Raw genomic sequence first — 22,399 nt, forward strand, 5'->3', positions numbered from 1 at the left:
ACAAGCGTTCTGCTTTGTCGGAGAAGACCAGTTTCACAACGATTGTCTGCACCCCGTGTCTACACTATTTAGTTCACATTTACACCTTACAGCCACAATGCAGCTTTCGCACAGTTCTGAATAAGTAGTTCGAGAGTGCAGAATTTTTTATAGCCATGTTGAATTTAATTAAATTTGCTTGTAAAATAGTTATTATGTCTGGGGCTGTTACTTCGGAAATTATAGAAAGAAAAAGAAGAGTACTGACAATATGGACAAAAGCGTTAGTTCTAAAACATGTAACGCTTTCACATTTTAATATTGAGAATTAGAACCAGTTTAACTGCGTAGGACGAGGACGCATTCTTTGTGTCGTTGCAGTATATCACATCGTGGTCAGGCACATTGCGAAAAGCTTGTAACGATTTGTAGGATAATTTGTGCTGAAAAATAATTAAGAAACAAATTCGATACGTTGCGCCGTTTCCGATTTACTTCGCACTGAAGTTAGGCAATTAGGCCGTTGCACGAGCAAATTCCAGCTGCCCGCCAGGTACAATTAGCGTCAGTTGTTCTCATAGCGTTGATGATAGCGCAAGAGAGTTCTCGCCGGCCGCTGTGGCCGAGTGGTTCTGACGCTTCAGTCTGGAACCGCGCGACCGCTTTGGTCGCAGGTTCGAATCCCGCCTCGGGCATGGATGTGTGATGTCCTTAGGTTCGTTAGCTTTAAGTAGTTGTAAGTTCTAGGAGACTGATGACCTCAGATGTTAAGTCCCATAGTGCTCAGAGCCATTTGAACCATTTTAGAGAGAATGCTCAGCCCGTAGCTCGATCTTTACTACCGTCCCACGTCCAATTTTTGTATCGCTCTCTTGTTCAGTTTAAGGAAACCGAACGAACAAAACGTTTGGCGACTCCGTCTGTGGTGAGCCGCTTGAATTTGACGCACGAAGCCGTCTGATTGTCTAACTTCAGTACTAATTAGCACGGAAACGGCGCAAAGTATCGAATTTTTTTATTAACAATTATTTCTCGCCACAACCTATCCTCCAACACCCTTACAAGCTTTCAACCTTTTTCTGATCGCACTGGACTCGCATTCGTGAGGTGGACGGTTCAAACCCGCGTCCGGCCATCCTGATTCAAGTTTTCCGTGATTTCCATCAATCGCTTCAGGCAAATGCCGGGATGGTCCCTTGGAAAGGGCAAGGCCGACTTCCTTCTCCATTCTTCCATAATCCGATGGGACTGATCGCCTCTCTGTTTGGTTCCTTCCCCCGAACCAACCAACCAATCATCTGACCGCACTGTATAACCTTTGTGTCCAACCCTGCGAGCTGCATGCATTCCAAAGCAAGTATCAATGCGAGCCAAGAAGTAAGAGTCTGTCACAGGATCTGTAAAAAAAAAAAAAAAAAAAAAAAAAAATCGTTGCTATAAAGTTAGGCGGCCAGGGTGGCCGAGCGGTTCTAGGCGCCACAGTCTGGAACCGCGGGACCGCTACGTTCGCAGGTTCGAATCCTGCCTCGGGCATGGATGTGTGTGACGTCCTTAAGTTATTTAGGCTTAAGTAGTTCTAAGTTCTAGGGGACTAATGACCACAGCAGTTGAGTCCCATAGTGCTCAGAGCCATTTTTTCCCATAGTGCTCAGAGCCATTTGAATCATTTGATATAAAGGTGTGATAAAATGAATTTTTTAATTGGAACTCTTAGGACATCTCCACCATAACTGCGTCCGGCCCTTTCTCTCCTTCTGTCTCTCTCTCTCCCGGTGTGTGGCTCTGTTCTCTTTGTGTTTTAGTGTTAAGTATATTATGTATGGTCCAAAAATACTCGTCTTCCTCCAGTGTGGCCCAGGGAAGCTAAAAGGTTGGACACAACTGCTGTAAAGAGAAATAACACTGCAATGAGCAAATCTTTAACTGTTTACAAAAGACTTGTAATGACAATGAGGTACTTGACAACTGGTACAAGCTACACTGATCCGATCTTCTCTACTGTTTTATCAGCTTAATCATTGAGCCACGTCATTCCGAAAACATATCGGGCCTTAAAATTACGTTGTACTTAAGCACGGCGTCCGGTTTGCAAGTCTGGTATGTGTCAGTTCATGCGCCACCAGACTTGGCATCATTGATTTTCTTCAGATCGTTATTAATTTACTTTTTTTACAGAACGTGCTAAAAATTTATATATTTATGAGCCTTTTCCCCAGTTCTAGGTGCATAATTGATGTGAGACAGTTGCTTTTAATAATGAAAGCTTTTATGTCGAATGATGTCCCTCTTTTAATTTAGTCTTCGCTTCGACCGTCGTATCTAGTTTTACAGCACAAACAATAGCATTTCAAGCTCCTTCCATCTATTATTCAGTAATGAGAATGGTTGCCGTATTCCTTGTGCTTTCCTTAAATTACTTAAGGCAAAAGCTTGGGCGATATAATTTAAAACTACACGACCAGTTTCCGCGACTAGTAGCATAACCTGAAAAAAATGACAATGATTTTAAGAGCTACCCGTAAATTCAAACGTATTTTATTGAAACTTCCCGAACACAATGCTTGAGGCAAAGGTAGTTCAACAGCTTGCCAAGCAAATAGATTCACTGAAAGTGTTTATCCCTCCGAAACTGAGCTCTTCATAAAGGAAAACAACGCAACTCTTCCTTTCATTTACTTGAGTCAAGTCGCCTTCAAGCCGACGCCTTCATTTGCTAAATGAGTACTTACCTTAATAGGTTTTCTGGTGTCCTTGTTGTGTGTTCTTTGCGCGTACTGTAAACCACTCACAGAGACCTGCATGCTCCAGTAATTAGAGCCCCATAAAAATTAATTAAAATTATTCTGTGTTAATATCTCGTCAATGTATACAATACTTGAAATGCTAAAACAATCAACACACGTATTCAGCACACCGCTATCAAAAATGTGGGTTTTGTATTTCTTGCAGATCAAGTAAAATATTTTAGCCAGATGACATTAGACGAATGTCGGGCCAGTTGATGTAGTGGCAAAGCGCTTGCCTGGAAACCTCGAGGTTGCAGGGTCGAATCTCGGCAACACTGTAAAAATTTTGTGTGCACGGGCATGGGCCTTCACCTCTCCACGATGTGAAGAGTCGCCACAAACAGCTCTTGCCTTGAATTCCACGTTCAACTGTAGGTCCCCTTTCCCCCGTTGGATAACTATGGTAGACTAGCGAAACGCAAGTAGACGAAATGGCGTCCAATTGAAAACCTTCCGCTCGCCCATTGCGCCACACAAAATAATGATAATAACAATAATAATAACAATGATAATAATAGTAATTATTGTTATTATTATTATACAGATATTAAGTTAAATACTTTCTTTTCTCCAGAACTTACAGTTTACTGTGTATTTCGATGCAGAGAGCACAAACGCCTCTGATCATTTTACCGTGTCGACACGTGAGAAGAAAAGTCCCCAGTGCGGAGGTTCATGTGAGTTAATTGCATCAAACTAGCGTCAAATTTCACCAAACTTCTTGCCCAACGTCACCGTGGACGTGTCACACGGTGGGAAGGGCGTGACGCCAACATTTCGCACCTTTTTTGACGTCTGGACTCTGCTGTGGAGGTCAGAATCACGACACCCAGTGTTGAAACCACGCGGTGTTCTTATGGTTGGCCGAGGAAAACGTAACAGACGCAACGCCTCTCAGAATCGACACGAAAAGGCCTCAGGAGGTGCCATAAATGGCGTCAATGTAAGCACCCCTTCCCCTGGAGTGTTGATTCCTACACATATCGCGGTCGAAAATAACAATTCGTAGTTCGACGAGCAACAGGAAGAAGCTCTTGACAACCACTGACACTGCTGACACTTCGGGCGTTTCATCCCTTCTCTGAGGACATTGTTGGGTTACACCCCCACTGAAGGCGGTCGCACCCGTTTAGACTGCAGCGCGGTCGGAATTTTTATTCTCGTGTACAAGTTGGGACCAGTAGGGACCGTTCAAAACCGTAGAACGAAATCTGAATGTGATCCGAAGCAGCAAAGCATACTTATGGTTTTTTAACCCTCTTATTTTGCGCACTGCTGTAGCGTGAAGAAAACGGCAAAGCGTGACTTTAAGACCCCTCAGTTCGGCAACAACCTCGGTGCCACCCATGCAACTTTGTTGAGAACGTTAAAAATGTACCTGTCAGCAATTCTGGCGCCAGTTCAGGCTCCGCGCTTCTATTACGTCTGACGGTAAGCAAATCCTTAGATATCCCTTGGGTACGTTTTCCCTGCCTTCAAGCGCTAGAACAGCCACCGGGATAAATTAGTGTCAAAGTTCCCGACGGGTACATTTGTAACGTGCGCAGCTAAGTTGGGTCGGTGGCACAAAGAGTGTTGCCCAACTGTGGCGGGGGTGAGGGGTCTCAGAGGGACGATTTTCGTTTTTATTCTCGTACATACTTACGTTTCATTTCCGCGGGGGAATCAAAGCCCCAGGGAAATGGGTGGTTTCATTGGCGCCCTTTATGCCACTCCCTGAGGCTTTTCGTTTGAAATGCTTTCCTCGGCTAACCACAATAAAACCCTGTTTCAAAGCTGGCAGTCGCGGTTCTGACTTCCATCGCAGACGTCAAAAAAAGGGGTGAAATGCTGATAAGAGGAACTGTGACGACCTTCCCATCGTGTGACATGTCCACGGTAGCGTTGGGCAGAAGTTTGGTGAAATTTGATGCCGATTTGACATAATTAACCCACCTTAACCTCACATAAACTTCCGCAGTGTGACCGTTTCTTCTCATACGTCGACACCTTGGTGTTTGAGGCGTGGTCAAATCCGAGGGTGACGTCGCAGGGTGCCACGCTTTTGTACCACTAGAGAGGGGTTGTTGGCACCTCTGAACTAAATTTCAAACTTACGCGTCGCAATGAGAGGCAATAAGAGGTTTCGAAAAAGGTATCCTTTAATTTTGTTGTGACGTGTAGTAGCTCAAACAACCTTCTGGTGGGGCTAGAAAGGTGGGCATCGGCCCACGGATCTCCGTTGCGAATCATTGTCCTGAAGACACAGACATCAGTGGAGAAACTTGCCATGAAGACACCTGCAGCTGTTACTGCCAGTGCAGCCCGGGGACGGAGTGAACTAGCGCGGCAAACGTTCCTGGTTGCTGTTATGGCCATGCCAACTGCTGGAAGGCCTGTGATAACCTGCCCCAGCTGCTATTGACGACGCGAGTACAAATATCCGGCAGTAGACTGGGTGTGGCCGGCAGCATCTTCCAGTGGCGGACGGCCAGTGGCTCGATGGCTAGGAGGGCCTCTCTTCAACCCTCAACCAATCAGTATTGTGGCTGGACTCCCCAGCAGGCGGTTCTGTCAGGAAGAAAGTGGAGCGGTAGCGACCTCACGGTGAAAGCCGGTACTGCGATGGACACGAACCCAGTGACTCACCGATTCGAACCCATGACCAGCCTAGCTGGACGGCCAGTATTTATACACGCCAAGGCGGGTTTGCAGAGGTGATGCTGCCACAAATGTCATGTACGACGCGTGTTTCTTTCAGTAAGTGGTTTGACACTGACAGACGGCCGATGATGCCCAGTGGGTGCTGTAGCGTAATGCTGCGCCAGCATATTGCGGCAAGTGGCATTTCTTTGTAATACATCCTTCTTGCCTAGGCTGGCGCAATTACACCTATCTCAAAGATTTCAAACTTCACAGAAGCTGTCTTGAATTTTTCCAGATTCACATTTTATATTGCATGTGCAGATGTCAGTAGCACTCAATAAGCCCAGGCAGTACTGCAGAACGCATTGCAGGGAGTAATACTTCAGTTCCTGCGCTTGCTGAAGCAGCTGCTGGACCACCTGGCTTTGCCAGTAGGCGGTGGGGTGACGTACTGTGGCTAGCTGTGAGAAAGACAGCTACATCGGCGCGCGATACACAGGGAAACCACAGTCATTCTGGCGCAAACGAGTGGTCTTTTTAAATAAATGTTTATTAACAAAAGCCACTTTTTCTACTATATATACTGGGAGAAGCCTTCGGGTCATAAGCACTTTCTTACAACAGTACTGCAATGCAAGAAAGCAGTCGTTTCAGTAAACAGATGAACAATGTTTGAGGTAACGAAGTTGCACGAACAGCTACGATATTCCACGATTATAAGTACGAGATCCAGACTGTACGCTATAGTCACGAGTTGCCGAAAGGAACCTTCCGAACTAGTCCTGCCTGTTGTGTTTTCGTAAATAAACACATCATAAGGGCAGCCACGAAACATTGTTTCCAGTAATATAGCTTGCCGCATAATCGCTTAGAAATTACAGGATATTATAGAATTGCTTTTTCCAGAGTATCCGATAGCGCTAGTACTGATTTTGCGAGGGACATCAACTACGAGAGCTCTATAGTAAAATAGGTAGGAGGAAATCATAGGCGACGATTCACTAAGATAATTCAAGGACGCGTTGTCTAAATTTCAGATGGAGATGCACGACCACTGATGCTGTACGCCTCTTATGCCATCTTCTACGGACTCACTAACTAAACTGAGACACTTCAGGAAGTTTAGTAAAGCGGGGACATCTTACAGACTATAATCCGTGAAATATACGATGTCATGCATAAACGGCTAAGCCACAGACTTGGGGATTATTTGTAGAATGGATCTTAACAATCTGCAACAGTGTGTGTGCACACTCCACTTCAGAGGGAAAGACTCATTCTAGTTCTATGGTACTTAACCTTAGGTGGATGTTTGAATTTGAACCCTGTATGCTCTTACAGTTGCTTGCAGTGTGTTAGTTTATAAAGTTAGCTTTCTACTATCCTCATGTCAACTGTAATGACCAATAATAATGATTTTGCCCAGTCATTTGAATTCTGATTTACACCGTTGTTCCCCGTTGACTGCGCAGACATGAAGGACTTCGGCCACCTGTCGAGCAAGACGGTGACGGAGGTGCTGATGCTGGAGATGAAGATGGCGCCCGCCGCCAAGACTTACCTGGTGTCCGGATACCCCAGGAGCATGCGCGACGTCGTCGAGTACACCGAGAAGGTAAGACCGCAGCTCGTGCCTTTACTGGTCATGTTTCTACCAGCCCTGGATGCTCGAGGGCTGTGTGCTTCTCTGTGGGTACACAAAGCTATCAGCACTATTGTGGTGAAGCTAGCAATGTAGATTACGGACCGGTGGTGAATTACAGATACAAAACAGCTCACTTAATTAGTTAACGTGATAGGACTGAAATAAGTGCACTTAGACTGTTAAGCTTCTACAGTCATTGCTCTGTCAACAGGACTCAATCACAGACAAGAAATATCGAAATATACAAGAAAATGAAGGCGAGAGAGAGCGAGAGAGAGAGAGAGAGAGAGAGAGAGAGAGAGAGAGAGAGAGAGAGAGAGGGAGAGAGAGAGAGAGAGAGAGAGAGAGAGAGAGAATCTGTCAAGTGGTGATACGATGGCAGCAGAACGTTTAAATGCATGGTTTAGTTACGGTCTTGCTTTCGAGCTGTCATCGTAATATTTATTAATCGAGCTGCCGCCAACAGCAAGAAGGAACGTGCTTAAACAATTTTCTCATCTTCCTTAAACTTCAGAGGCTTCACTACTGAGGAACACTATTACTACATGGTATCCAAACGTTAGTCTATGTGGTCTGGAGGCTAACTGCACAAAAGTATCCGCACATCCCTATATAATGCGCAATTGGTCACTAGATGTCACGAGAGGCACACCCGCCAGTATAAAAGGATGATGGTACCATCTTGTTGTTAGTAGAGAAGCAATAACAACAGAGTGGGTCAGCCAGGAGGTCTCAGTCAAACGTGGACTAGTCATTGAATGTCACTTGAGTAACAATGCCGTCAGGGACATTTCTACCCTTCTGAAACTGCGCACATCGACTGTTGATGTGTTTATGAAGTGGAAACACGAAACCACCCACAGCTAAAATAAGATGAGGCACACCGCATGTGCTGATGGACAGGGCAGTCGAACTATTTGGAGCTTGTTGTAAAAAGTAGTTTGAAATAAGTGAAAGGAATGACTCATGCTACCAGCTGCCCAGCTATGACAGTCACTGTAGGAAATTCAAAACAATAGAGTACAACGGTAGAGCAGTCCCTCATAAGCCACATATTTTTGTACTCGATGCTAAATGACGCGTGAGGTGGTGTAGAGTGCGAAACGAGAGATTTGGAATTGTGAATCACGATCTCCCCTGTGGCAATGCGATGGAAAGGTTTGGGTCAGACGAGTATCTGGAGCACGTTACCTGTCATCATGTTTAGTGCCAGCAGTGAAGTACGGAGGCAGTACTGTTACGGCATGAGAGTTTTTCTCGGTGTTCACAAAACCATCAATGCGGAAGGATGTGAACACTTTTTACAGCATCGTGTACTGCTTACAGCAGAGGTGCTTACAGCATACGAACAGTTCTGAGACGATGTTTGGTTGTATCAGCATGACAATGCACCCTGTCATAAAATAGAATCTGTGAAGAAATAGTTTGTGGACAACAACATTCCTGAAATGGACTGGCCTGCCCAGTCCTGACCCGAACCCTATGGAACACCTGCATTCAACATCACTATTTTCTCTTGTTTCGACTGTTGAGGAAGAATGGGCTGCCATTCATTCACAGACAATCAGGCACCTCAGTGAGTGTGTCTCCGACAGAGTTCAAGCCTTCATAAAGGCCAGAATGCTCACATTGTTCAAGATCCAACAAAGATGATTGAGGGATTCCAATTTCCGCCCTGACACACATCAGGATGGGCCAAGGGAGATGTGATCAAACGTTGAAGAAATTGGTTTACTGTACATCTGCTGAGGTGGCTCCGGAATGGAGGAGCAAATACATTGTTAGATATGCGCGCAAATGGATAAACATCTGAACTGTCTTCTCAAGCCCATGGTGTTAAACAGATATTCTATATAAATATGAATCTGGTTCTGTAAGGCAGCTAATATTAGGTGTGGATCGTAAAAAATTAATTAGAAATGCTGCTGTCTTGTAACTAGAATTAATAAAAGTGGAAGTTTCGATCTATTCTTGAAAGACAAAACAGCTGTTCCCTTTTTCATTCTACATATAATTTATCAACTGTGCTTTCAGCCGTCAAGTGATACATAAGAATCATATTTAATTACTTTCAACACTCAGTAACAAAATATTTAACTCTTGGACAATGACTTGGCAATTATTAAATCGTTATCTCTACAAATGAAAATGTTATCACAGGCAAGAATGATCAAAAATCTTCATTTCTTAAATTTACTTCTACCATATCATAGCTGGTCAATGCACTGAGTTGGTGGAGAATAAATTTACCTTTTAAAACCAATGAAAAAACTCTCATGTACTAAATGTGAGGGTAAGATAGTATCCTAGCTTTTGATATTCAATGGTCAAAGCGTAAGCAGGTGGGAGTGGCCAAAATCTCGACTGTACATTTACTGTGGCCTAATGCGCGATGATGCTTCACCAATCGGGATCTGCAACGGCATTGTCTCCATGCTGGATCTGAAACGCTAATTCCCTACTCTGGCCTTGATTTCCCTAGTCGAAATAATGGCTATTGCACACTCGCTAAGCGTTGGAGCGACTTGCACGATTTCATTCCCCACAAAAATTCCTGCAGGAATAATTAACTACCTCTTTGCTATCTGTCGCCACGATATATGAAGCATATTGTCCACACTTTGCGGATGCAAAGCTCTCAACATCCTCTCTATTTTCCGCACACTTGTGCGGTCCGCCGCGAGACGAGAGAGATCTAGAAATTTTTAGTTCTCAAAATGCTTTTATATAATGGAGATCTCCTCACCATGTCACGTTTGCGCCGCCCAGTATGGCTTCAGCCAACCACCGCCACATTAGAGGGGAATTTTTATTTTTCTTGACAGGTCGCCGCTAGCCCTGTTAAAGCCGTGCACCCACTTACCTCGTTCCCTTCCATATTTACGTTATAAGGAATAACGTATTGCTCCTGCGTTATCCATTTCTGCGCTGATGATCAGCATTCTCTTGTTAAGTGTGGTTGTCCAATGCCATTAACCACCTGCTCGGTTCGTCTCCAAAATGCGTTTCACTTTAACTTATTTACGCATGCCCCTGTCCTTATATTGGTAGATATTGTTTTGTTAGTTTTCGGTACATTAGATTACTGCAATTACTTTTTATTGATAATATTGTTTTCTGAGGATCTCATACTGTACCATACTGTCGTTATGGACTGAGCTCGTGTAAGGTCCATAAAATCCGGACACCTTACAAGATCACATTATTAAGGAGTGTCCACTTCGAGCATCTGATGGTGATCTGAGGACTCTATATGAAGTGACTACGAGTGTTCTGGATTGGTTGCAAGTGTGGGTCTTTAATGTCCACTAAAAGGTGTCCGCATAAATTTGATCAGATGCTGTAATGCGGAAACGCGTAATGGCCTTTCCAAAGCATTCCAAATAGTGAGGCCCACTGCTCACCTTCAGTGCGATTTAAAACCTCTACTTCCAAAGAAAACAGTCAGTAGACCGAAGTTACATTAATTTTTATGGCTACCCTAACTGTGTCTCATGCAGTACTTCTGGAAGGAATATTCTGTGACGTTAAGTTGCCAAACACTGGCGTTTCCTAATGACCAACTCCACATTTGAGGTTTATATCTGCTCTTGAGTTCATTCAAGTTTATATAAAGGTTTGTTTTTAACCGAAATCGCCATCTTAGAGATAATTATTAACTTTTTAATGCAAGTACTTATCTACTTTTGTATCATTATTATCTATTTAGAATCTCTCTTTGGCCCTCGTTTCTGACGTAAGACTGATACGCAAATTTTCATACTCATTAATTACTGAAGTTTCTGAATAAGTACTTAGAATTAAGTGTTTCGGTTGTTGAGCTAAGTAATTAGTAAATTTTCTCAATTTATACCATCCCTTGAGAGTGTGGCATTACATCTGCCAGGTCAACGTCGAGCTCTATGCATCCACCCTTCTTTAAAGTTAAGAAACAATATTAAATGTAGTTTTTGTCGCTTCTATAAAAATAGATTTTTCGTGTGGAAATAAATCTTGCAAAATTAGAGTACAATTCATTGCAAATACTTAAATCAACCACATCGTTATCATAATACGTATTACATATGAGCATCGTAACTTAAATAGTGGCAACTATTTACTCACAACCGATACAAAAGAGTTACATGTATGCACCTGTTACTGTCCTTCGAAGTAGTCACCAGCGTTGTGTAGAACCTGTTGCCAGCGATGTGGAAGGCGTAATATCCCTTTAGCAGAGCCTGTTCTGTTGATGGCGCGAGTAGAGCGGTCTACTGCCTGTCGAATCTCTGGAACAGTTCTGAAGCGAATACCACGAAACGGTTCCTTCATCTTCAGAACCAAACCAAGTCACAAGGACATAAGTCTGGGGAGTATGGTGGATGGTACAGTACTTCCCAGTCCCATCGACCGAACAGAGCAGCCACAGCGTGAGCTGTATGCGCCCGCGTATTGTGCAAAATGATGGGTGGTTTGCGCAGAAAGTGTAGCCGCTTCTTTAGCAAATCTCGTCGCAGGTGATGCTCCAAAAACGAACAGTAACACTGTGCATTGACGGTCTGCAATGGAGGAACGTAATGCGTTAGGATAACACCATCACAGTCGTACACGAGAATCACCATAACTGTTACCATACTGGGGCTCTGACGCACTTTCGACTTTCGCGGCGATCCATAATGACGCCATTCCTTGGATTGGCATTTCAGTTTTAGCTCGTACGATGTGGCCCATGTCTCATCAAGTGTTACGATACGGCGTAAGAAACCCTCTCCTTCACGTCCATGCACTAGAAGTGTGTCTGAGCAGCGTCGGAACGTATACATTTCTGCATTTCCGTCATGTCATGCGGAATCCATCCTGATGCAATTTTTCGCATGCCCAGGCGACCCTTCAGGATGCGAAGTACAGTCGTGTGCGCTAATCCATTTTCGATCCATTTTCTTGGGCGAGCTCATGAATCGTATGGCGTCGATCACTGTCCACTAACGCGGCAACATGCACTTCTTCAGAGCCGCTAGGACGACCTGCCCGATGCATGTCTGCCACAGTTTGCCGACCTTCGTTGAAGGCTTTTACCCAATGTGCCACTGTTCTGTACGCCAATGCCGATTTCCCGCACGCCTCTTCAAGACCTTGATGACACTGTCGTGCTGTACGACCTCTGGCACATTCAATCTTGATCCAACTCCGTTCTTTCTGTTTCGAAAACATAGTGACACCGTTACGTTAGACCGCTCGCTCACACGTGACTGTGTTTCCCTCGATTGTGCGCTCGCCGGTGACGCGGGACAGACGAGTCCATTTGCTCGGAGGTAAGGTAGGTATGTCAACAACGTGTGCTATCAACGACAGTAGTAGATTCCATTGCATAGTGTCTCCACAGCAGTGTTGCCACTATTTCAGTTCGAACCTACGTGTATGGCTATATTCAGTATCACTTGCTTCTAATTTTAAGCTTTTGGGTGATAGGCTGTACATACTATAACAAACAAATTTGGAATTCATAAGAAGGTATCAGTGAATTGATTTATAGTGCAAATATTACCTTTCTCTTTGGCTCCCTAAAGTCATCTTTAGTGCATTTTCCTCCTTTTATAATCATCTGCATTCAAATGCTTTGACGTTCCTGGGCTCCTGTATTTCCCAGTATTAATTAAATATAGCATCTTGTGCTTGCTCGTCATTTATGTTAGACCAAAGATAAAATACTTTGTCAAAATTTTGTTATATTGACTTCGCAGCACTTTGATTTCTTCTGTAAGCTGAGATTACAGCGTGTAACTTTTTTTTGTTATAAAGGGGCCCCTCTTCTCCACTCGTAGCTCTACCTTGCGCTCTCCAAACGTGGCGAGCTTCAACGCTTTAGTTAAATTTAAACGTAATGGTTGTGTCAAAACAAAAGGTGATTCATAATTTTCTCATCTTTACAGCAATAAAGAACGTAATCAGTAAATAAATGGCATTAAATCAAATAGTAAATCTTTCTCAGTGTCCACATAATGTGACGAGAATTCCTGTTTGAGACCTGAAACGTTTATGGTGTATAGCAAGAACAAATAGTGTATTTCTTCATAATGAAAATTAATTTACGAATATCTTGACGTAAAGTTCTTGTTAAAGCAAAATATCGGAACGAAGCACAAACACAATTGGCAGCAGATGGTCGAGTTGACAGCCCGTCTTAAGAGTTTTGAAGCCTGCGTCGTTACTTGGCTGTCAGATGGAAAAATGAAATATTCACTGGTCGCTGTAAAAAAGTAATAATCATTATCTAAGCATTTCGTTGAAACCGTTCTTCTGTGGAAAACAAATTAGTCGTCTTCTGAATCAAATCTTCAGACGAAAAAGTTAAATTAAAAAAAAAAGTAAACTGGCATCAGATATTCTCGCTGATACCCAAAGTAAATGTTCACCTCCAGAGTTTACATCCTGTTTGGGACTAAAATGTATCTTAAATAAAGGAAATTTAAATATAGATGGGTAACGAACGTTTTAATTCTACCCTTCCCGAATTTGAATGAGTCGCGCGGTTTTTGTAGCTATTTGTCTATTCGTAATTCTTGCTGCAAGCCACTAATACCAGTACTTTATTACATAAGTATTTTCAACGTTAATGGTCCACGTACAACACTGTGTAGGCAAAAATTGCATAATTTGAGAAGCAAGGGAACCGAAACGTTAGCAAGAAGATATGCCACAAGAAGAGTAGCGTGGCACGAATCCCGACCTCCGAGAATCATCTCGCCTTCAAGCAACTACGCTACGGAGTTAGTCGGCGAGAAACGCAAAACTAGGTCACGCCCACTCGTTAACTGAGGATAGTCACTGGCATTCTGTCTTGTGGAAAAATCTACGAGGCCAGGAATAGGCAAACCTCAATCTGCAACTCATCCTGTTGAGGACGTAAATGAGTATTTCGCCACGCCTTCATATCTGCTTTACCAAAGCACAAGGACGAAAACCATCGAATACCTTTCAGTGTCTGTGGTCGGTACAAACGAAATTTTTTTCTGTAGCCGGTAAGTCTTAACACAGTCAGGAAGTCAGTTACGGGAATTCGTTCTGCAGCTGCAGGACACGACAATATGATGACACAAATGTTCAGTTTCCATGTCGAGCCGTTACTGTCTATTATAATGTATGTTTTTAACTATTCTTTGACCTCCAGCTTGTTCCTATTGGCCAGCGAAAAGGGACTCTACCCATAAAAGAATCTGTCAAAGAGCCTGCTGACTACAGGTCCATTTGTACTTTACCAGCATTATTCAAGACTTTAGAGTACATATTTTGCGATCAGCTTACCGGTTACGCAACAGCAAATAACTTTTCGGATGAATACCAATGTGGTTGCCGAAAAAATCACAGCCTGACGATTTCTCTTATAAAAGTGACTGACGAACTGAAACAAGCTATGGGCCAACAAGAGGCGATTATTATATGCTTTACGGATTTCAGCAAAGCTTTCGATACTGTCGACTTTGATATTCTTCATGAGAAACTCAAAAGTCAGAAATTTTCCTCAGCTACTATACAATGGTACCACTCATATCTTAACAGTAAGTAATGATAGGAGCAAAGAAGTCACAATGGAAGAATGGAGAATCACGTGCCCCACAAGAATCAGTATTGGGGCCCCTACTTTTGTCATTGTATGTTAACGATGTATCGATTATTATCGCCCATTGCAAACATCATTCATACGCTGGTGACCTTCACTTATACTTAAGTGGAAGCCCAACAAATCTGCACAGGCATCCATAACGTAAATGCTGACTTATTTGCTTTATCAGAATGGGCACAGAATATAGACTTGAAACTTAACCCAGCTGAAACGATAGCAACCTTCGTCGCTCACAAAAGACTTATTACAACTCAATTCGGAGAATCTCTCCCAACCTTAATCCTATACAGCACAGAAATGGCCTTTCCTACTTCAGCAAAGAATTTGGGGATTAATCTGGACCATCGTATAGAATGGGCTGAACACACAACTGCAGTCTGTATCACTTCATTTGCTGCAGAAGTATAAAAGAGTATTACCTCTCGAGCTTAAAAAGAAGCCTGTAGAGTCATTATTATTCCCTATCCTTGATTATGGTGATCTCATAAATAAGAGAGCTGACATCCGCTTTGATTGGCGATGAATGCTTGTGTGCGATACATTTGTGGTATGCATTATTTAGACCGTACCACTCCTGCCTTCGAACATTTATCATGGCTACGTGCCGATAAACACAATGTTTATCATTCCCTGTGTTTGTTGTATCGTCTTCGCGATCACTACACTCCTTCCTATTCATCTTCAACCAGTACGCTTCTATCTGCATACATAACAGAAATACTCGGTCTTAACAAATTAAAATCCTCCCTGTACCACTACACAACACTGTCATGTTCTCTAAATCATTTCCTGTGTCCAGAATCCGACTATGGAACCATCTTCCTCAAAGTATTAAAGAAATTAAAATGATTTCAAACTTCAAGAGACGGCTAATGGCTCACCTTCTCTCACAACAGCTGTCTCTTCTTGCAGCTCATCCTCATCAACCCTCCGCCTCCCATCACATTTCCCTTTCGTTCTCTACAGAGTTCTCTATTGAAATTCTCTTCCTTCCTAGCAGCCACTGTCACTTTCATTTCAGTCCTTTCCTCTTTCATTGGCTCTTCGCTTCCTCTGACACTAAACAAGACTTGAAAAGTAATCAACATCATGAATAAAGTCTCCATTATTTTATCGTTATTATTATTATTATTATTATTATTATTATTGATAATTATTATTTTTAATATCAGTGCAAATTATTATTATTGTGCTTGTTATGCAATATTTTTCTATGTTGTTCCTGGTCAGATGTAAGAAAGGGCCTAAAAGTCCTAATCTCGTCAGGCTAAATAAGCAATAATTAAATAAATAAGTAAGTAAATAAAATCGTAGAGGCTTATCTAATTGTGACAATGGGCGAAAACAATGTCTTGCATCTGTGAGTGGATGATTCTGGAACGTCTCGTTCCCTACAGCCTTCTTGTGTTAATAAAAACTCATTTTTGCAATATTTTTTTTTCCTAGCCAGTATTAGCAGAAAGCCCGTGTTCCGCGACATCTAATGAACGGAAGTCCGTATTCAGCGGCATCTAATTAATACTAATAAAATATATATCTGACAGCTTTTGTCTATTCATATTTTAACATTATTACAACAGTAATTGATTGAAAATTGCTCGCTGCTGCAGATCAGTCGTAAGCATTGCCACAGATACTATTCTGTGAACTTAATACAAGCTTATAAAAGAAGATGTGGTATTCAGCTATCTTGTTTTTTAAGTTTTTTGTCAAACATGCAACGATAAGTATACCTTTTTGGATAATTGTCAAACGGAGAAAAGAGTGACAATCGTATTTTCGAGACATAGAAGCGTTTTGATACAGGAGTTTCGTCGTAGCTATATGACGCAAGTGAAATATTGATTCGCCACCATCCGGGAAAGTTATCGTTGCTCATGATGTTTCGAGGTGTATCTTCACTCATCCTGCTTCGTGTGCGTGTCTCGTGTTTGCCCTAGTCTTAAACTTGCATGATCGATATCTGCTCGGTGGTACAGTTTCCGTTAGTCGATAGCGGCAGTTAGCAAGGATCCCAACGCTTCCGCTAGGCAGGTAGCGTTCACAAAAAACGCCGATGCCCGTGGCCATTAGCGACATACTGATGAATCAACTACTCATCACCGTAGATTTGTATCTAGGTTTTACGAATTGAGGAAAATGTATGTGTGCTGCTGAAAAAAAGTCAGTTCATGTTTTCCACTGCAATCGCTGGTGAATTCTTAGCAGATAGCATTCCTTATTCCACAGCATTCAAGATAACGTTACCGAAATTTGTGGCTCTCTTAGTTCAATATTACCTGTATAAGAATGTAAAAAGTATCAATTGCCACATTAAAATTTCGTAGATGAAATAATTTTAGTGCTACTAACACAATGAGAAAAATGTTGCAACTAAATCTTTTGTTAAAGAGCATTAAAAACGAAAATTCAAATGTCAGTAACTAGAGATTCACTTTCCTTCAGGAAAAGATCAGCTTGTACAGAATTTTGGGAACTTCAAGGTTATGAGACAATTTCGTAAAAATGTACACTTTATTTCTTTTACAGTACAGAAACAGTTCGAATGTAGTTAATGAAAGTATAGAATAAATTTCTTTATTTCCGTCTATGATCACAAAATGTTAGGTCCACACACTATAGCTAGCAATGACCATCTTCAAACTACTGAAGCCGGTAGTCGAAGGACCTAACATTTTGAGACAGAACCTAACATTTTGGGATCATATACGGAAATAGAGAAATTTATTCTACATTTTCTGGATCACTGTTCGATTCGAGACCATCTCGCAGCTTGTGAAAGTTAATGTAAGTTGTAACACATGTAACACTGAATAATTATATCACACAGAGTGTAGTTAAAAGGAACAGACAGTCTCAGTGTTGTTACTTTACGTGTTAGACGAGAAAAGGGAATGAATCGTTAGTAGCTAAATTCAGCTCCAGTATGTAATACAGCACTCGACTATAAGTGCTGAAAATGAAATCAGATGGACCTGTTCCTATTACCAACAATGACCTAATTCTCGGTGAACATTGATGTCAAGTCTTGCGTTTCGGTGATTTTTTACGTTAATTAACATCATATAATTTATATAATTTCAATTTAGATTAATTAGATCACTGCTTAATAACTTTGGCGTAGCTAACGGAGGGAATGAGCCTTTAAACTAGTGCATGTTGAAGAAGTGCGTGATGACTACTTAGACAAGGTGTTTTAAGAGAGAAATAGAAAGATAATAATTCTCTCTTAAAACACCTTGTCTAAGTAGTCATCACACACTTCTTCAACAAGCACTAGTTTAAAGGCTCATTCCTCCGTTAGCTATGCCCAAGTTATTAAGCAGTGATCTAATTAATCTAAATAACGGTTCCACTAACTAGAAACAAAACACACCATGTATTCTACGGAGATACTAAGCTTAATTGCAATTTGCCAACCTAATTGTATCTATCTGGCAAATCCATCCCGTGCAAAATTTCGTACAAATACTTAGGAGATATTGCGTTTAACATTTGCCAAAAAATGACTTCAGAACCTTTGTTTGGCGCCATACTACAACAAGTGAATTTTAAGTTTGCTCTAGTTCTTCCTTTGGGCTCACATGAACAATTTAATTTGTGGGACAGTGGGCAGTAAAAGGCCGAAGACATCCGAATTTGACAACAGAAAGGGGATTACATATAATCATGTTGTGTGTTTTAATGTTTTATAACAGTTCTGATGTTGTAGAACTGTTGAGGCCCTAGCGAGAGACACATCTAAATGATTTAGGGAACGTTTGAGCATTGACCTCAAAATTATTTCCTATAGAAGAATGTGATATAATTTTATTTCGACAAGAAATTTGTTGGACACTGCATGGGGAGCCATCGGATATGACTTAAGGTCACGCCAGGTGGTTCAAATGGCTCTGAGCACTATGGGGCTTAACATCTGCGGTCATCAGCCCCCTAGAACTTAGAACTACTTAAACCTACCTAACCTGAGGACATCACACACATCCATGCCCGAGGCAAGATTCGAACCTGCGACCGTAGCGGTCACGCGGTTCCAGACTGAAACGCCTAGAACCGCTTAGCCACACCGGCCGGCCCAGCTGGTGATTCAGGGAATACTGACGGCACAACAGAATGTCACCAACATCCCGCGCCCTCATGTGTTAGCTCTCATGCTGCACTGTCGTGGTGCATTTTGCAATAGGAAAATATTCATCCACATATGACACTTGTCTCTATGAACTATCTGCGCGATCTTGAGGTACTACTGTGACCTGCAAGATCCTCACACCTGTAGGCAAGAGAATATCTGTGGGACCAGCTAAGACGCTAAATGCGTCCTAGTGCCAGCATCCTGAACATCAAGGACCAGTTGCAACATTTTTGGAACACCTCGCCCCAACCGAATCAGTGCATGTATCCATACCAAAAGGTGCGCCTATTAATGCCAAATTCTTTTTAAATTTGAGTAGATTTTCTAATCACTGAAATAACATCACATATCTCTCAACCCCTGGACCTTCATGCTGTATCCTCCTTCCCTTCTGGGAGCTTCAATTTTTTTGTCATTCATTGTCTCTTGTGTTAGTCACCCTGACAGAACTAGGCATCTCTCACTCGAAGTCTTTGCATAACGCTAAATTAAAAAAATTTGACTCAGTGCTAATTCTAAATCTGGTATGCACGTCATGGTGTGATACGAGACGACGGAGAAATTGTCAATCAGTAGTCTATCCCAAGGTCAGTGACATTCCCCTTATCTAACTACTTTTACATTACAGTTTTACACTGAAATCGCTGTGTAATCGCTCATGCTACTAGATTCAAACGAAGCAGTCGATGTGAATGACTGCGATTTTCTTTCTGCGAGAAGCATAACACATTTTTTGCATAATGGTTCCTGTGCAGACGTTACTGCTTAACGTATAGACCACGATAATTGAATGGCAAACCAAAGTGAGAAATTCGCTTCTGTTTCCTTTCCCTTAATCAACTGACCAACGCTACTCCGTGAGGTTGGCCGAGGCAGTGCTTTCTCGGATGGTCGGTTTCCTGGCGACTCCAGTAAACAGCTGTCGAAGTAAGCGGCGGCGAGTGAATGGGCCACAGACCTGCATTATTCAGCGGCTTCCGGCCGCGCGAACCTCCCACTGCGCCACCTCCACCCCTCACTCCGCACCCCTAACCCTACGCGCCCAGACAAATCGCAGCCAGTCGGTGGAGAGGGAACCAGGGCATTGCACAAGGGAAGCAATTTACATCTTTTCTCTGCACTATACCCCAATACACTACGAGCTTTATTTCTGTTAATCGCCACCGCTATTTTACGTATAATGTGTTAAAGTACAGGGCGCTTCATAAAAATTCACCGATGTCACAAGACTTTATCTTCCACATAAATAAAGAAAGAAACGTGTTGTTCATTTCAGCTCATGGATGGAAACTAAATGTTTATTTTGGGACCAAGTTATAAGTTTCCCGTTCGTATGGGTGGGGATCTTCGTGGCACGCCCACTCTCTACGTCATTACGTGGAGTCGAGATGGACATAACACGATAACAAAAGGCGTTGCGCTCTCGATTTATGCAAGTGAAAATCAAATGCATCTGAGCGACAAGATTTTCGTTTCGTCGAATGTGCGGCACTGTACTTCCTAAAGCGCAAAACACTCGACTATGGCAGGAGAAGTTTCAAGACCCTAACTGTTTATGTCTAGGGAAACCGACAGGTTATTCCCCAGTGCTCATCCAATACATAGAAGACATTCAACGTAATTTTACACTTAGACCACAAAACCCTATGCTTCGGGCCATTGGAGAGTTAGCATTTCTTCAATTGTCTGTTTCGCGTACGTTTGTATTTCAAACCATACATGTTTCATTTTAGATTAGGCTTTACCGTGACTGTTGCCATTAAAATAAACCACTAGTTTACTGTTACCAGTCACCGTTTTATTTATTTTCACGACGCGTTTCAAAGGTTTAAACCTCCATCATCGGGTAGATTTACATTAGTTAGTATGACATTTGTGTGTGTGTTGTGTTAGGATTTTTTGGAGAAACTTGTGGCACTGTCTAGTGGAGAAACAAGACATTATTTCAGAACATGGTTTTGGGTTTCTTCTGACAAAAATTAAACTGATATCTAACGGTAAACATAGAATAAGTAAAATAGAATAAGTAAAATGGAATAAAATATACAAACACCAAATAAAACAACCTGAATCCATCTTAAATGACAAAAATGACACTATTAGAATAGTATCATCTCTGTTTTCAGTAACTGCCTACATCATTAAAATACACACACACACACACACACACACACACACATACACACACACACACACACACACACACACACACACACACACCTTTAATATTTGCCATAAATATTGACAGCCGCCAAGAGTACAAGAGATTGATCTCATTTACAGATAATTCATCACACCAACAGCTTGTACCCTTTGTCAGCTTGAAACTATAGGTACATCAACTACTGGCAGAAATTGTATATCTATCTGCATATTTTAAAGCATTAACCAATGTATTACCCCAACCTTTAGGCAGCTAATGTATGTAACTTGTAATCGTAAGACCCCTTGCCATGTATAGTTTGCTCTTATACAATCGCTCTTTCCACCCTCTCTCTCTCTCTCTCTCTCTCTCTCTCTCTCTCACACACACACACACACACACACACACACACACACACAAACACACACACACACACACACTTCCTCTCCCTCTTTCTCTCCTTCTGCCTCCAACCTGCCACATCTGTCTATTAATCCCAATCAAATATTGTCGTTTATGTATAATTTTACTGCTGTAGCCAATATGATTAGTTTACTCAGATTCTGTAACATTTCGCCTGACTGTCATCAACAAGTATGAAGTTTAAGCCATTTTAATATTTCACCTGATTTTATAAACGAGTATGAAGTTTAGTCTGTTTTAACTTGTCAAAATCGGATTTATGTGCCACCTGAAATACACACATGTATTCGACACCTCAAAACAAATCCTTTAAATAACTATTCTGTAATAATGTTGTTACAATGCATATTCTCTGTACTTTGCGATTATGTCTTCTCTTCTGCTACACGAACCTTGCACCCAACAGATTCCAGACGCCATATTTGTTTACAAGTATGACCGTATACATGTGATGTGTTACAACAGCGAAAGGAACCTCTGACCACTGGAGGTATTCTACTTTACTTATTCTATGTTTACCGTTAGATATCAGTTTAATTTTTGTCAGAAGAAACCCAAAACCATGTTCTGAAATAGTGTCTTGTTTCTCCACTAGACAGTGCCACAAGTTCCTCCAAAAAATCCTAACACAACACACACACAAATGTCATACTAACTAATATAAATCCACCCGATGATGGAGGTCTAAACCTTTGAAACGCGTCGTGGAAGTAAATAAGACGGTGACTGGTATCAGTAAATTTGTGGTTTCATTTAATACAATATTCAGTTACTACACGCCGTTCATAACTGTTATGAAGAACAACGTGTAGAGTTTTGTGTACACGTTCTGGACGGGGAAATGGTAGGTAATTTCTTTTCACATCTATTGCTCAGCGGTAAGTCTGCTTTCCATTTAAATGAAAAATCGCGAGAATATGGGAAACACAGCGACCGTATGCAATGGCCGAGCACGGAGATCCTCACCTAAGCCTCATGTGTCTAGTGCCGTTTCTCGACGGAAGATTTATGTTATGTATGTTCTGTTTTGCGGAAAGGAATCACCTACCTGGATAAGTTGGCATGC

The 22,399-nt window shown here is 42.0% G+C and overlaps 1 protein-coding gene across 3 annotated transcripts in view; it reads left to right on the plus strand.

The window, feature by feature from the left end:
- Positions 1-22,399, plus strand: part of LOC126272536 (uncharacterized) — a 431,400-nt gene that overhangs the window by 227,095 nt on the left and 181,906 nt on the right. For all 3 annotated transcript variants that reach the window (XM_049975453.1, XM_049975451.1, XM_049975452.1), the window contains one exon: positions 6,863-7,005. In XM_049975453.1, coding sequence (XP_049831410.1) covers positions 6,863-7,005 — 143 coding nt within the window. The remainder of the gene's footprint in view (positions 1-6,862; positions 7,006-22,399) is intronic.

The sequence above is a fragment of the Schistocerca gregaria genome, chromosome 5, assembly GCF_023897955.1.
Source record: "Schistocerca gregaria isolate iqSchGreg1 chromosome 5, iqSchGreg1.2, whole genome shotgun sequence".
Taxonomy (NCBI): domain Eukaryota; kingdom Metazoa; phylum Arthropoda; class Insecta; order Orthoptera; family Acrididae; genus Schistocerca; species Schistocerca gregaria.